This window comes from Salvelinus fontinalis, chromosome 32 (genome assembly GCF_029448725.1).
Source record: "Salvelinus fontinalis isolate EN_2023a chromosome 32, ASM2944872v1, whole genome shotgun sequence".
Classification (NCBI taxonomy): Eukaryota; Metazoa; Chordata; class Actinopteri; order Salmoniformes; family Salmonidae; genus Salvelinus; species Salvelinus fontinalis.
In genome coordinates this window covers 10,149,967-10,166,017 of record NC_074696.1, presented here as the reverse complement: position 1 = coordinate 10,166,017, position 16,051 = coordinate 10,149,967, and the positions used below count along the sequence as shown (strand labels likewise).

Sequence of the window (16,051 nt, the reverse complement as noted above, 5' to 3'; positions counted from 1 at the left end):
TCTGGTCCCTAACTCTGGTCCCTCTATTCCCTAACTCTATTCCCTAACTCTGGTCCCTCTATTCCCTAACTCTGGTCCCTAACTCTGGTCCCTCTATTCCCTAACTCTGGTCCCTAACTCTGGTCCCTCTATTCCCTAACTCTGGTCCTTAACTCTGGTCCCTCTAGTCCCTAACTCTGGTCCCTAACTCTGGTCCCTCTAGTCCCTAACTCTGGTCCCTAACTCTGGTCCCTCTAGTCCCTAACTCTGGTCCCTAACTCTGTCCCTCTGGTCCCTAACTCTGTCCCTCTGGTCCCTAACCCTGTCCCTCTGGTCCCTAACTCTGGTCCCTCTAGTCCCTAACTCTGGTCCCTAACTCTGTCCCTCTGGTCCCTACCTCTGGTCCCAAACTCTGGTCCCTCTGGTCCCAAACTCTGGTCCCTCTATTCCCTAACTCTGGTCCCTCTATTCCCTAACTCTGGTCCCTCTATTCCCTAACTCTGGTCCCTCTATTCCCTAACTCTGGTCCCTCTATTCCCTAACTCTGGTCCCTCTATTCCCTAACTCTGGTCCCTCTATTCCCTAACTCTGGTCCCTCTATTCCCTAACTCTGGTCCCTAACTCTGTCCCTCTGGTCCCTAACTCTGTCCCTCTAGTCCCTAACTCTGGTCCCTAACTCTGGTCCCTAACTCTGGTCCCTAACTCTGGTCCCTAACTCTGGTCCCTAACTCTGGTCCCTAACTCTGGTCCCTAACTCTGGTCCCTAACTCTGGTCCCTAACTCTGGTCCCTCTAGTCCCTAACTCTGGTCCCTAACTCTGGTCCCTAACTCTAGTCCCTAACTCTGGTCCCTCTAGTCCCTAACTCTGGTCCCTAACTCTGGTCCCTAACTCTGTCCCTCTAGTCCCTAACTCTGGTCCCTAACTCTGTCCCTCTAGTCCCTAACTCTGGTCCCTAACTCTGTCCCTCTGGTCCCCAACTCTGTCCCTCTGGTCCCTAACTCTGTCCCTCTGGTCCCCAACTTTGTCCCTCTAGTCCCCAACTCTGTCCCTCTAGTCCCCAACTCTGTCCCTCTAGTCCCTAACTCTGTCCCTGCAGACTGACTGTCCATATGCAGGTTTAATACCTTGTTAGGGGGATTCATGGGCAGGAAACTGCTTCCAGCTCCAATATGCCCTTTGGGAAATTAGTCTGTGTGTCCCAAATTGAACCGTATTCAGTGCACTACTTTGACCATGTATTCCCTATATAGGGAATAGGGTACCATTTATGATGCATAAAGGCTTTGGTGGTAGCAGCAGGGTGGTGTTAGAAAATGGATGTGTGCCATGAATAATAATGATATAAACCAGGGATGGGGCGACTGGTGGCCCGCTGGCTTTTTGTTTCATGGAACTCAGTCTCAACTTATTGTTGATAGTTAGAATAATAGAATGCACCAGGTGCCATTTTCCACATGTGGTTGTGCATCAGCAGTTTCTCTCTGATGTCAGGCAGTCAGCTAGGTTTCCATCCAACTGGCAACAGATTTCTCATGCGAGTGTTCTAAAATCCGCATAAAAAAACAATATGTACATTTTCTCACCATCAAATTGACTTGTTGCAGATAGAAGGGTGTGCTTAACGCAGTGCGAGGTTGGCGGGGCCAAAAGGCTAGAGTCGGCTCTGACTGCGTGTGTGGGTACACAGACCCGCGAGTCATGGCGGCTCCTCATTAGTTTGTGTGGCCCCCCCCTAACCCCATCAAAGTTGCCTCTCTAGTGTATGTTCCTTATCTGGAGAAACCTGCTGGTGGTGAACCATAACCAGAGATCCTCCTACAATGAGTCCCAGATGGCACCCTATTCCCTATACAGTGCACTACTTTTGACCAGGTTCCATAAGGGACCACAGGGTTCTGATCAATAGTAGTGCACTATATAGGGACTACAAAGCCATTTGGGATAACACCCTGACGGTGTGTTTCCCTGGAGGCTGAAACTGCTAGTGCTGATGTGCTGTGTTTGTTTCCATCAACAAAGAGACAGAAAGGTATCAAGGTGAGATCCATTTAGGGTAGTGTTAGGTTGGAGTGTGGTATCGAGCTCCTCAGAAACACTGCCTTTTGGATGCTGGCTGGTATACATTTTGTTATCTCAGAGACTCCCTGTGGAGCTGGCTGGGTGAATTAAATGATTTGGATATAGCACACAGGGTCCCTTTAGTTACTGTCCAGCTAACAAGCTTTTAAAAAGATCTCCATTGAATATGGATGGCCATGGCATTATGTTTCTGGACTTTACAGTTGGGTTTAAAACCACACACATGTGATACTCGGGCTGAAACGCCCTGTTCCTCTGGGATACTCGGGCTGAAAGCCCTGTTCCTCTGGGATACTCGGGCTGAAACGCCCTGTTCCTCTGGGATACTCGGGCTGAAACGCCCTGTTCCTCTGGGATACTCGGGGCTGAAACGCCCTGTTCCTCTGGGATACTCGGGGCTGAAACGCCCTGTTCCTCTGGGATACTCGGGGCTGAAACGCCCTGTTCCTCTGGGATACTCGGGGCTGAAACGCCCTGTTCCTCTGGGATACTCGGGGCTGAAACGCCCTGTTCCTCTGGGATACTCGGGGCTGAAACGCCCTGTTCCTCTGCGATACTCGGGGCTGAAACGCCCTGTTCCTCTGGGATACTCGGGTTGAAACGCCCTGTTCCTCTGGGATACTCGGGTTGAAACGCCCTGTTCCTCTGCGATACTCGGGCTGAAACGCCGTGTTCCTCTGCGATACTCGGGCTGAAACGCCCTGTTCCTCTGGGATATTTGGGCTGAAACGCCCTGTTCCTCTGCGATACTCGGGCTGAAACGCCGTGTTCCTCTGGGATACTCGGGGCTGAAACGCCCTGTTCCTCTGCGATACTCGGGGCTGAAACGCCCTGTTCCTCTGCGATACTCGGGGCTGAAACGCCCTGTTCCTCTGCGATACTCGGGGCTGAAACGCCCTGTTCCTCTGGGATACTCGGGCTGAAACGCCCTGTTCCTCTGCGATACTCGGGCTGAAACGCCCTGTTCCTCTGCGATACTCGGGCTGAAACGCCGTGTTCCTCTGCGATACTCGGGCTGAAACGCCGTGTTCCTCTGCGATACTCGGGCTGAAACGCCGTGTTCCTCTGGGATACTCGGGCTGAAACGCCGTGTTCCTCTGGGATACTCGGGCTGAAACGCCGTGTTCCTCTGGGATACTCGGGGCTGAAACGCCCTGTTCCTCTGCGATACTCGGGGCTGAAACGCCCTGTTCCTCTGCGATACTCGGGGCTGAAACGCCCTGTTCCTCTGCGATACTCGGGGCTGAAACGCCCTGTTCCTCTGCGATACTCGGGGCTGAAACGCCCTGTTCCTCTGCGATACTCGGGGCTGAAACGCCCTGTTCCGCTGCGATGCTTGGGCTGAAATGCCCTGTTCCTCTGCGATACTCGGGCTGAAACGCCCTGTTCCGCTGCGATGCTTGGGCTGAAATGCCCTGTTCCTCTGCGATACTCGGGGCTGAAACGCCCTGTTCCTCTGGGATACTCGGGGCTGAAATGCCCTGTTCCTCTGCGATACTCGGGGCTGAAATGCCCTGTTCCTCTGCGATACTCGGGGCTGAAACGCCCTGTTCCTCTGCGGTACTCGGGCTGAAATGCCCTGTTCCTCTGCGATACTCGGGCTGAAACATCCTGTTCCTCTGCGATACTCGGGCTGATGGGTACATAATATGGTAATTATTTAAGCTGTACCCTGATCCTAATAAAGGTAGTGAAAAGGTAAGCTACTCCAGTACTAAACTTGACAGCTTGATTCAGAGGCGTACCACACAAAATCGTGGCCATCAATGATGAGGCAACAGCCCCTACTGAACGGTTTGGCGAGTGTTTCTGAATCTGCTGATGATACAACTTCTAGATAATATAAGCTAGTTGTATTCTATAAGGGACTACTGTGTGTTTTGTGATCGTATGGTGTTTGTTTATTTCAGACACTGATGTGGAAAAATGAAAATGTAAATTGAAATGTACCCTTCTCTCTCCCTCTCTTTTTCAGGGTGATGGCCGAGGGATAACGGCAAGGACTCTCAGCCCCTCCACCCCTTCCACCCCCTTTCTTATTTTTTATCTTATCCAAACACCTCTCTCCTCTCCCTGTTTAAATTTTATTTTTTTACTTTCCTGTTTTTCTCAATTTTCCGTTGAGCCAACTCACTCTCCTGCTCCTCTATTTAATGGAGGACAGCCAAGCCGATAACAACAAAGCACGTCTCCATCTCCGTCCAGCAATAGAAGTTCTGGATCGTTCTCCTGTCGTGTTATTGATGACAAAATGATTGGATGAGAAGTAAGGATCATATGATTGGACCTCAGTTCTCTCCACCCCTATTGGACAACGTTTTTTCTTTGTTTTCTTTGGACCCTATTGGCTGTTTGTCACTTCAACACTGTCCCACCTCAACTGTTTTCTTTTCCTCACTGTAGTCCATCCTCTGATGTCATTGGGCCATGGTTCGCAAGAGAGGCTCCCTTATCTTGTGTGGAGCTTTCCTATTCGTCGCCTGCAATGGCTTGCTTCTCCTGTTCCTTTGGGGACGAACTCCCATTGGTCGCTTTGGGGAAGGGGGCGGGGCTGAACCAGGGGGGCGGGAAGAGTGGGGTGTGGCCAAAATAAAAGGGGGTGGGACTAATCTGGCTGGCGAGGTGATCCGATTGGCCGAAGAGGTAGAATCGGAACTCGAGACCCAGAAGGAACTTCTGAAGCAGATTCAGAGTCACAGGTCACTATGGGAAAAGAGGAAAGGGATGGGAAAAAGACAGACGGATGGAGGGAAGGTAGAAAATAAAGAGGAGGAACACAAACCGATACCACAGTTGTCTGCAGTACCTCCAACGGATGATTCAGAGAACAAGGACCAAAGTCAAGAGGAAAATACACCGGAATTGATCATTACAGCGGTCCAAAACCCTGAAGTAGACACAAAACTGGACAATGAAATAAAAGAGCTGACCGACTACACCAAATTGGAAGTCACCGTCATCAGCCCACAAGTTGTCATTCCCATATTGGTCATCGCCTGTGACAGAGTGACTGTGAAAAGGAGTCTTGACAAGTTGATCCAATACCGCCCCTCTGCAGAACTCTACCCAATCATAGTTAGTCAGGACTGTGGCCATGCTGAGACAGCCCAAGTGATTGGCTCATATGGCAGTCAGGTGACCCACATTAGCCAACCAGACCTCTCGAACATCCGGGTACGGCCGGAGCACAGAAAGTTCCAGGGCTACTATAAGATTGCCAGACACTACCGCTGGGCCCTCAACCAGGTGTTCAACACACTCTCTCACTCCACCGTAGTGATCGTGGAAGATGACTTGGAGGTGAGTGAACAGTAACTGAAATACATACACCTCTGTCTGCATGCACTGTAATTGAGGAATAGATTTAAAATGCATCTCAGTCTGAATGTGTTTGAAAACGTTGATTAGAAGTGTCTGAGTTGCTGGTGATTTTGCATGATGTTCAATAGAAGATGAATTCAGTCAGTGAAATTAACTGAAATCCCTGCTTGTCACCAAGGCATTGATGTGAAGCGTCAAGACTTTTTAGTGACTTGCATGAGGCTCTGTATAAGTAGTCCTAGCTGATTTATCCACTGCTGCCTTTTCAGTTGCCCTCTCCAACCCTGGTATAATGGTTTGTAGTTGCCCTCTCCAACCCTGGTATAATGGTTTGCAGTTGCCCTCTCCAACCCTGGTATAATGGTTTGCAGTTGCCCTCTCCAGCCCTGGTATAATGGTTTGCAGTTGCTCTCCAACCCTGGTATAATGGTTTGCAGTTGCCCTCTCCAACCCTGGTATAATGGTTTGCAGTTGCGCTCTCCAACCCTGGTATAATGGTTTGCAGTTGCCCTCTCCAACCCTGGTATAATGGTTTGCAGTTGCCCTCTCCAGCCCTGGTATAATGGTTTGCAGTTGCCCTCTCCAACCCTGGTATAATGGTTTGCAGTTGCTCTCCAGCCCTGGTATAATGGTTTGTAGTTGCTCTCTCCAGCCCTGGTATAATGGTTTGCAGTTGCCCTCCAGCCCTGGTATAATGGTTTGCAGTTGCCCTCTCCAGTCCTGGTATAATGGTTTGCAGTTGCCCTCTCCAGCCCTGGTATAATGGTTTGCAGTTGCCCTCCAGCCCTGGTATAATGGTTTGCAGTTGCCCTCCAGCCCTGGTATAATGGTTTGCAGTTGCCCTCTCCAGTCCTGGTATAATGGTTTGCAGTTGCCCTCTCCAACCCTGGTATAATGGTTTGCAGTTGCCCTCCAGCCCTGGTATAATGGTTTGCAGTTGCCCTCTCCAGTCCTGGTATAATGGTTTGCAGTTGCACTCTCCAGCCCTGGTATAATGGTTTGCAGTTGCACTCTCCAGCCCTGGTATAATGGTTTGCAGTTGCCCTCTCCAACCCTGGTATAATGGTTTGCAGTTGCCCTCTCCAACCCTGGTATAATGGTTTGCAGTTGCACTCTCCAGCCCTGGTATAATGGTTTGCAGTTGCACTCTCCAGCCCTGGTATAATGGTTTGCAGTTGCACTCTCCAGCCCTGGTATAATGGTTTGCAGTTGTCCTCTCCAGCCCTGGTATAATGGTTTGCAGTTGCTCTCCAACCCTGGTATAATGGTTTGTAGTTGTCCTCTCCAACCCTGGTATAATGGTTTGCAGTTGTCCTCTCCAACCCTGGTATAATGGTTTGCAGTTGTCCTCTCCAACCCTGGTATAATGGTTTGCAGTTGTCCTCTCCAGCCCTGGTATAATGGTTTGCAGTTGCTCTCCAGCCCTGGTATAATGGTTTGCAGTTGTCCTCTCCAACCCTGGTATAATGGTTTGCAGTTGCCCTCTCCAGCCCTGGTATAATGGTTTGCAGTTGCCCTCTCCAACCCTGGTATAATGGTTTGCAGTTGCCCTCTCCAGCCCTGGTATAATGGTTTGTAGTTGCTCTCCAGCCCTGGTATAATGGTTTGCAGTTGCCCTCTCCAGCCCTGGTATAATGGTTTGCAGTTGCTCTCTCCAGCCCTGGTATAATGGTTTGCAGTTGCCCTCTCCAGCCCTGGTATAATGGTTTGCAGTTGCCCTCTCCAGCCCTGGTATAATGGTTTGCAGTTGCACTCTCCAACCCTGGTATAATGGTTTGTAGTTGCCCTCTCCAGTCCTGGTATAATGGTTTGCAGTTGCTCTCTCCAGCCCTGGTATAATGGTTTGCAGTTGCCCTCTCCAGCCCTGGTATAATGGTTTGCAGTTGCCCTCTCCAGCCCTGGTATAATGGTTTGCAGTTGCACTCTCCAACCCTGGTATAATGGTTTGTAGTTGCCCTCTCCAGCCCTGGTATAATGGTTTGCAGTTGCTCTCTCCAGCCCTGGTATAATGGTTTGCAGTTGCCCTCTCCAGCCCTGGTATAATGGTTTGCAGTTGCCCTCTCCAGCCCTGGTATAATGGTTTGCAGTTGCACTCTCCAACCCTGGTATAATGGTTTGCAGTTGCCCTCTCCAGCCCTGGTATAATGGTTTGCAGTTGCCCTCTCCAGCCCTGGTATAATGGTTTGCAGTTGCCCTCTCCAACCCTGGTATAATGGTTTGTAGTTGCCCTCTCCAGCCCTGGTATAATGGTTTGCAGTTGCCCTCTCCAGCCCTGGTATAATGGTTTGCAGTTGCCCTCTCCAGCCCTGGTATAATGGTTTGCAGTTGCCCTCTCCAACCCTGGTATAATGGTTTGCAGTTGCCCTCTCCAACCCTGGTATAATGGTTTGCAGTTGCCCTCTCCAGCCCTGGTATAATGGTTTGCAGTTGCTCTCCAACCCTGGTATAATGGTTTGCAGTTGCCCTCTCCAGTCCTGGTATAATGGTTTGTAGTTGCTCTCCAGATGGTATAATGGTTTGCAGTTGCCCTCTCCAACCCTGGTATAATGGTTTGCAGTTGCCCTCTCCAGCCCTGGTATAATGGTTTGCAGTTGCCCTCTCCAGCCCTGGTATAATGGTTTGCAGTTGCCCTCTCCAACCCTGGTATAATGGTTTGTAGTTGCCCTCTCCAGCCCTGGTATAATGGTTTGCAGTTGCCCTCTCCAGATGGTATAATGGTTTGCAGTTGCCCTCTCCAACCCTGGTATAATGGTTTGCAGTTGCCCTCTCCAGCCCTGGTATAATGGTTTGCAGTTGCCCTCTCCAGCCCTGGTATAATGGTTTGTAGTTGCCCTCTCCAGTCCTGGTATAATGGTTTGCAGTTGCCCTCTCCAACCCTGGTATAATGGTTTGTAGTTGCCCTCTCCAACCCTGGTATAATGGTTTGCAGTTGCCCTCCAGCCCTGGTATAATGGTTTGCAGTTGCCCTCTCCAGCCCTGGTATAATGGTTTGCAGTTGTCCTCTCCAGCCCTGGTATAATGGTTTGCAGTTGCTCTCCAACCCTGGTATAATGGTTTGTAGTTGTCCTCTCCAACCCTGGTATAATGGTTTGCAGTTGTCCTCTCCAACCCTGGTATAATGGTTTGCAGTTGTCCTCTCCAACCCTGGTATAATGGTTTGCAGTTGTCCTCTCCAGCCCTGGTATAATGGTTTGCAGTTGCTCTCCAGCCCTGGTATAATGGTTTGCAGTTGTCCTCTCCAACCCTGGTATAATGGTTTGCAGTTGCCCTCTCCAGCCCTGGTATAATGGTTTGCAGTTGCCCTCTCCAACCCTGGTATAATGGTTTGCAGTTGCCCTCTCCAGCCCTGGTATAATGGTTTGTAGTTGCTCTCCAGCCCTGGTATAATGGTTTGCAGTTGCCCTCTCCAGCCCTGGTATAATGGTTTGCAGTTGCTCTCTCCAGCCCTGGTATAATGGTTTGCAGTTGCCCTCTCCAGCCCTGGTATAATGGTTTGCAGTTGCCCTCTCCAGCCCTGGTATAATGGTTTGCAGTTGCACTCTCCAACCCTGGTATAATGGTTTGTAGTTGCCCTCTCCAGTCCTGGTATAATGGTTTGCAGTTGCTCTCTCCAGCCCTGGTATAATGGTTTGCAGTTGCCCTCTCCAGCCCTGGTATAATGGTTTGCAGTTGCCCTCTCCAGCCCTGGTATAATGGTTTGCAGTTGCACTCTCCAACCCTGGTATAATGGTTTGTAGTTGCCCTCTCCAGCCCTGGTATAATGGTTTGCAGTTGCTCTCTCCAGCCCTGGTATAATGGTTTGCAGTTGCCCTCTCCAGCCCTGGTATAATGGTTTGCAGTTGCCCTCTCCAGCCCTGGTATAATGGTTTGCAGTTGCACTCTCCAACCCTGGTATAATGGTTTGCAGTTGCCCTCTCCAGCCCTGGTATAATGGTTTGCAGTTGCCCTCTCCAGCCCTGGTATAATGGTTTGCAGTTGCTCTCCAACCCTGGTATAATGGTTTGCAGTTGCCCTCTCCAACCCTGGTATAATGGTTTGCAGTTGCCCTCTCCAGCCCTGGTATAATGGTTTGCAGTTGCCCTCTCCAGATGGTATAATGGTTTGCAGTTGCCCTCTCCAACCCTGGTATAATGGTTTGCAGTTGCCCTCTCCAGCCCTGGTATAATGGTTTGCAGTTGCCCTCTCCAGCCCTGGTATAATGGTTTGTAGTTGCCCTCTCCAGTCCTGGTATAATGGTTTGCAGTTGCCCTCTCCAACCCTGGTATAATGGTTTGTAGTTGCCCTCTCCAACCCTGGTATAATGGTTTGCAGTTGCCCTCCAGCCCTGGTATAATGGTTTGCAGTTGCCCTCTCCAGCCCTGGTATAATGGTTTGCAGTTGTCCTCTCCAGCCCTGGTATAATGGTTTGCAGTTGCTCTCCAACCCTGGTATAATGGTTTGTAGTTGTCCTCTCCAACCCTGGTATAATGGTTTGCAGTTGTCCTCTCCAACCCTGGTATAATGGTTTGCAGTTGTCCTCTCCAACCCTGGTATAATGGTTTGCAGTTGTCCTCTCCAGCCCTGGTATAATGGTTTGCAGTTGCTCTCCAGCCCTGGTATAATGGTTTGCAGTTGTCCTCTCCAACCCTGGTATAATGGTTTGCAGTTGCCCTCTCCAGCCCTGGTATAATGGTTTGCAGTTGCCCTCTCCAACCCTGGTATAATGGTTTGCAGTTGCCCTCTCCAGCCCTGGTATAATGGTTTGTAGTTGCTCTCCAGCCCTGGTATAATGGTTTGCAGTTGCCCTCTCCAGCCCTGGTATAATGGTTTGCAGTTGCTCTCTCCAGCCCTGGTATAATGGTTTGCAGTTGCCCTCTCCAGCCCTGGTATAATGGTTTGCAGTTGCCCTCTCCAGCCCTGGTATAATGGTTTGCAGTTGCACTCTCCAACCCTGGTATAATGGTTTGTAGTTGCCCTCTCCAGTCCTGGTATAATGGTTTGCAGTTGCTCTCTCCAGCCCTGGTATAATGGTTTGCAGTTGCCCTCTCCAGCCCTGGTATAATGGTTTGCAGTTGCCCTCTCCAGCCCTGGTATAATGGTTTGCAGTTGCACTCTCCAACCCTGGTATAATGGTTTGTAGTTGCCCTCTCCAGCCCTGGTATAATGGTTTGCAGTTGCTCTCTCCAGCCCTGGTATAATGGTTTGCAGTTGCCCTCTCCAGCCCTGGTATAATGGTTTGCAGTTGCCCTCTCCAGCCCTGGTATAATGGTTTGCAGTTGCACTCTCCAACCCTGGTATAATGGTTTGCAGTTGCCCTCTCCAGCCCTGGTATAATGGTTTGCAGTTGCCCTCTCCAGCCCTGGTATAATGGTTTGCAGTTGCTCTCCAACCCTGGTATAATGGTTTGCAGTTGCCCTCTCCAACCCTGGTATAATGGTTTGCAGTTGCCCTCTCCAGCCCTGGTATAATGGTTTGCAGTTGCTCTCCAACCCTGGTATAATGGTTTGCAGTTGCCCTCTCCAGTCCTGGTATAATGGTTTGTAGTTGCTCTCCAGATGGTATAATGGTTTGCAGTTGCCCTCTCCAACCCTGGTATAATGGTTTGCAGTTGCCCTCTCCAGCCCTGGTATAATGGTTTGCAGTTGCCCTCTCCAGCCCTGGTATAATGGTTTGCAGTTGCCCTCTCCAACCCTGGTATAATGGTTTGTAGTTGCCCTCTCCAGCCCTGGTATAATGGTTTGCAGTTGCCCTCTCCAGATGGTATAATGGTTTGCAGTTGCCCTCTCCAACCCTGGTATAATGGTTTGCAGTTGCCCTCTCCAGCCCTGGTATAATGGTTTGCAGTTGCCCTCTCCAGCCCTGGTATAATGGTTTGTAGTTGCCCTCTCCAGTCCTGGTATAATGGTTTGCAGTTGCCCTCTCCAACCCTGGTATAATGGTTTGTAGTTGCCCTCTCCAACCCTGGTATAATGGTTTGCAGTTGCCCTCCAGCCCTGGTATAATGGTTTGCAGTTGCCCTCTCCAGCCCTGGTATAATGGTTTGCAGTTGTCCTCTCCAGCCCTGGTATAATGGTTTGCAGTTGCTCTCCAACCCTGGTATAATGGTTTGTAGTTGTCCTCTCCAACCCTGGTATAATGGTTTGCAGTTGCCCTCTCCAGCCCTGGTATAATGGTTTGTAGTTGCCCTCTCCAGTCCTGGTATAATGGTTTGCAGTTGCCCTCTCCAACCCTGGTATAATGGTTTGCAGTTGCCCTCTCCAGCCCTGGTATAATGGTTTGCAGTTGCCCTCTCCAGCCCTGGTATAATGGTTTGTAGTTGCCCTCTCCAGTCCTGGTATAATGGTTTGCAGTTGCCCTCTCCAACCCTGGTATAATGGTTTGTAGTTGCCCTCTCCAACCCTGGTATAATGGTTTGCAGTTGCCCTCCAGCCCTGGTATAATGGTTTGCAGTTGCCCTCTCCAGCCCTGGTATAATGGTTTGCAGTTGTCCTCTCCAGCCCTGGTATAATGGTTTGCAGTTGCTCTCCAACCCTGGTATAATGGTTTGTAGTTGTCCTCTCCAACCCTGGTATAATGGTTTGCAGTTGTCCTCTCCAACCCTGGTATAATGGTTTGCAGTTGTCCTCTCCAACCCTGGTATAATGGTTTGCAGTTGTCCTCTCCAGCCCTGGTATAATGGTTTGCAGTTGCTCTCCAGCCCTGGTATAATGGTTTGCAGTTGTCCTCTCCAACCCTGGTATAATGGTTTGCAGTTGCCCTCTCCAGCCCTGGTATAATGGTTTGCAGTTGCCCTCTCCAACCCTGGTATAATGGTTTGCAGTTGCCCTCTCCAGCCCTGGTATAATGGTTTGTAGTTGCTCTCCAGCCCTGGTATAATGGTTTGCAGTTGCCCTCTCCAGCCCTGGTATAATGGTTTGCAGTTGCTCTCTCCAGCCCTGGTATAATGGTTTGCAGTTGCCCTCTCCAGCCCTGGTATAATGGTTTGCAGTTGCCCTCTCCAACCCTGGTATAATGGTTTGCAGTTGCCCTCTCCAGCCCTGGTATAATGGTTTGCAGTTGCTCTCCAACCCTGGTATAATGGTTTGCAGTTGCCCTCTCCAGTCCTGGTATAATGGTTTGTAGTTGCTCTCCAGATGGTATAATGGTTTGCAGTTGCCCTCTCCAACCCTGGTATAATGGTTTGCAGTTGCCCTCTCCAGCCCTGGTATAATGGTTTGCAGTTGCCCTCTCCAGCCCTGGTATAATGGTTTGCAGTTGCCCTCTCCAACCCTGGTATAATGGTTTGTAGTTGCCCTCTCCAGCCCTGGTATAATGGTTTGCAGTTGCCCTCTCCAGATGGTATAATGGTTTGCAGTTGCCCTCTCCAACCCTGGTATAATGGTTTGCAGTTGCCCTCTCCAGCCCTGGTATAATGGTTTGCAGTTGCCCTCTCCAGCCCTGGTATAATGGTTTGTAGTTGCCCTCTCCAGTCCTGGTATAATGGTTTGCAGTTGCCCTCTCCAACCCTGGTATAATGGTTTGTAGTTGCCCTCTCCAACCCTGGTATAATGGTTTGCAGTTGCCCTCCAGCCCTGGTATAATGGTTTGTAGTTGCCCTCTCCAGTCCTGGTATAATGGTTTGTAGTTGCCCTCTCCAGTCCTGGTATAATGGTTTGTAGTTGCCCTCTCCAGTCCTGGTATAATGGTTTGCAGTTGCCCTCTCCAGCCCTGGTATAATGGTTTGCAGTTGCTCTCCAGCCCTGGTATAATGGTTTGCAGTTGCTCTCCAACCCTGGTATAATGGTTTGCAGTTGCTCTCCAGCCCTGGTATAATGGTTTGCAGTTGTCCTCTCCAACCCTGGTATAATGGTTTGTAGTTGCCCTCTCCAGTCCTGGTATAATGGTTTGCAGTTGCCCTCTCCAGCCCTGGTATAATGGTTTGCAGTTGCCCTCTCCAGCCCTGGTATAATGGTTTGCAGTTGCTCTCCAACCCTGGTATAATGGTTTGCAGTTGCCCTCTCCAGCCCTGGTATAATGGTTTGTAGTTGCTCTCCAGATGGTATAATGGTTTGCAGTTGCCCTCTCCAACCCTGGTATAATGGTTTGCAGTTGCCCTCTCCAGCCCTGGTATAATGGTTTGCAGTTGCCCTCTCCAGCCCTGGTATAATGGTTTGCAGTTGCCCTCTCCAACCCTGGTATAATGGTTTGCAGTTGCCCTCTCCAACCCTGGTATAATGGTTTGCAGTTGCCCTCTCCAGCCCTGGTATAATGGTTTGCAGTTGCTCTCCAACCCTGGTATAATGGTTTGCAGTTGCCCTCTCCAGTCCTGGTATAATGGTTTGTAGTTGCTCTCCAGATGGTATAATGGTTTGCAGTTGCCCTCTCCAACCCTGGTATAATGGTTTGCAGTTGCCCTCTCCAGCCCTGGTATAATGGTTTGCAGTTGCCCTCTCCAGCCCTGGTATAATGGTTTGCAGTTGCCCTCTCCAACCCTGGTATAATGGTTTGTAGTTGCCCTCTCCAGCCCTGGTATAATGGTTTGCAGTTGCCCTCTCCAGCCCTGGTATAATGGTTTGCAGTTGCCCTCTCCAGCCCTGGTATAATGGTTTGCAGTTGCCCTCTCCAACCCTGGTATAATGGTTTGCAGTTGCCCTCTCCAACCCTGGTATAATGGTTTGCAGTTGCCCTCTCCAGCCCTGGTATAATGGTTTGCAGTTGCTCTCCAACCCTGGTATAATGGTTTGCAGTTGCCCTCTCCAGTCCTGGTATAATGGTTTGTAGTTGCTCTCCAGATGGTATAATGGTTTGCAGTTGCCCTCTCCAACCCTGGTATAATGGTTTGCAGTTGCCCTCTCCAGCCCTGGTATAATGGTTTGCAGTTGCCCTCTCCAGCCCTGGTATAATGGTTTGCAGTTGCCCTCTCCAACCCTGGTATAATGGTTTGTAGTTGCCCTCTCCAGCCCTGGTATAATGGTTTGCAGTTGCCCTCTCCAGATGGTATAATGGTTTGCAGTTGCCCTCTCCAACCCTGGTATAATGGTTTGCAGTTGCCCTCTCCAGCCCTGGTATAATGGTTTGCAGTTGCCCTCTCCAGCCCTGGTATAATGGTTTGTAGTTGCCCTCTCCAGTCCTGGTATAATGGTTTGCAGTTGCCCTCTCCAACCCTGGTATAATGGTTTGTAGTTGCCCTCTCCAACCCTGGTATAATGGTTTGCAGTTGCCCTCCAGCCCTGGTATAATGGTTTGCAGTTGCCCTCTCCAGCCCTGGTATAATGGTTTGCAGTTGTCCTCTCCAGCCCTGGTATAATGGTTTGCAGTTGCTCTCCAACCCTGGTATAATGGTTTGTAGTTGTCCTCTCCAACCCTGGTATAATGGTTTGCAGTTGTCCTCTCCAACCCTGGTATAATGGTTTGCAGTTGTCCTCTCCAACCCTGGTATAATGGTTTGCAGTTGTCCTCTCCAGCCCTGGTATAATGGTTTGCAGTTGCTCTCCAGCCCTGGTATAATGGTTTGCAGTTGTCCTCTCCAACCCTGGTATAATGGTTTGCAGTTGCCCTCTCCAGCCCTGGTATAATGGTTTGCAGTTGCCCTCTCCAACCCTGGTATAATGGTTTGCAGTTGCCCTCTCCAGCCCTGGTATAATGGTTTGTAGTTGCTCTCCAGCCCTGGTATAATGGTTTGCAGTTGCCCTCTCCAGCCCTGGTATAATGGTTTGCAGTTGCTCTCTCCAGCCCTGGTATAATGGTTTGCAGTTGCCCTCTCCAGCCCTGGTATAATGGTTTGCAGTTGCCCTCTCCAACCCTGGTATAATGGTTTGCAGTTGCCCTCTCCAGCCCTGGTATAATGGTTTGCAGTTGCTCTCCAACCCTGGTATAATGGTTTGCAGTTGCCCTCTCCAGTCCTGGTATAATGGTTTGTAGTTGCTCTCCAGATGGTATAATGGTTTGCAGTTGCCCTCTCCAACCCTGGTATAATGGTTTGCAGTTGCCCTCTCCAGCCCTGGTATAATGGTTTGCAGTTGCCCTCTCCAGCCCTGGTATAATGGTTTGCAGTTGCCCTCTCCAACCCTGGTATAATGGTTTGTAGTTGCCCTCTCCAGCCCTGGTATAATGGTTTGCAGTTGCCCTCTCCAGATGGTATAATGGTTTGCAGTTGCCCTCTCCAACCCTGGTATAATGGTTTGCAGTTGCCCTCTCCAGCCCTGGTATAATGGTTTGCAGTTGCCCTCTCCAGCCCTGGTATAATGGTTTGTAGTTGCCCTCTCCAGTCCTGGTATAATGGTTTGCAGTTGCCCTCTCCAACCCTGGTATAATGGTTTGTAGTTGCCCTCTCCAACCCTGGTATAATGGTTTGCAGTTGCCCTCCAGCCCTGGTATAATGATTTGTAGTTGCCCTCTCCAGTCCTGGTATAATGGTTTGTAGTTGCCCTCTCCAGTCCTGGTATAATGGTTTGTAGTTGCCCTCTCCAGTCCTGGTATAATGGTTTGCAGTTGCCCTCTCCAGCCCTGGTATAATGGTTTGCAGTTGCTCTCCAGCCCTGGTATAATGGTTTGCAGTTGCTCTCCAACCCTGGTATAATGGTTTGCAGTTGCTCTCCAGCCCTGGTATAATGGTTTGCAGTTGTCCTCTCCAACCCTGGTATAATGGTTTGTAGTTGCCCTCTCCAGTCCTGGTATAATGGTTTGCAGTTGCCCTCTCCAGCCCTGGTATAA

The 16,051-nt window shown here is 50.1% G+C and overlaps 1 protein-coding gene across 5 annotated transcripts in view; it reads left to right on the top strand.

Moving 5' to 3' along the window:
* The window catches only part of LOC129830701 (alpha-1,3-mannosyl-glycoprotein 2-beta-N-acetylglucosaminyltransferase-like), a 36,599-nt gene that overhangs the window by 6,250 nt on the left and 14,298 nt on the right, over positions 1–16,051 (top strand). For 4 of the 5 annotated variants that reach the window (XR_008755625.1, XR_008755624.1, XM_055893319.1 and 1 more), the window contains exon 2: positions 4,035–5,359. Coding sequence is in view for 3 of the 5 variants with exons in the window: in XM_055893319.1 (XP_055749294.1) it covers positions 4,487–5,359 (873 nt within the window). In the remaining 2 variants the exon portion in view is untranslated. The remainder of the gene's footprint in view (positions 1–4,034; positions 5,360–16,051) is intronic. The other variant, XM_055893321.1, reaches the window with a different exon arrangement.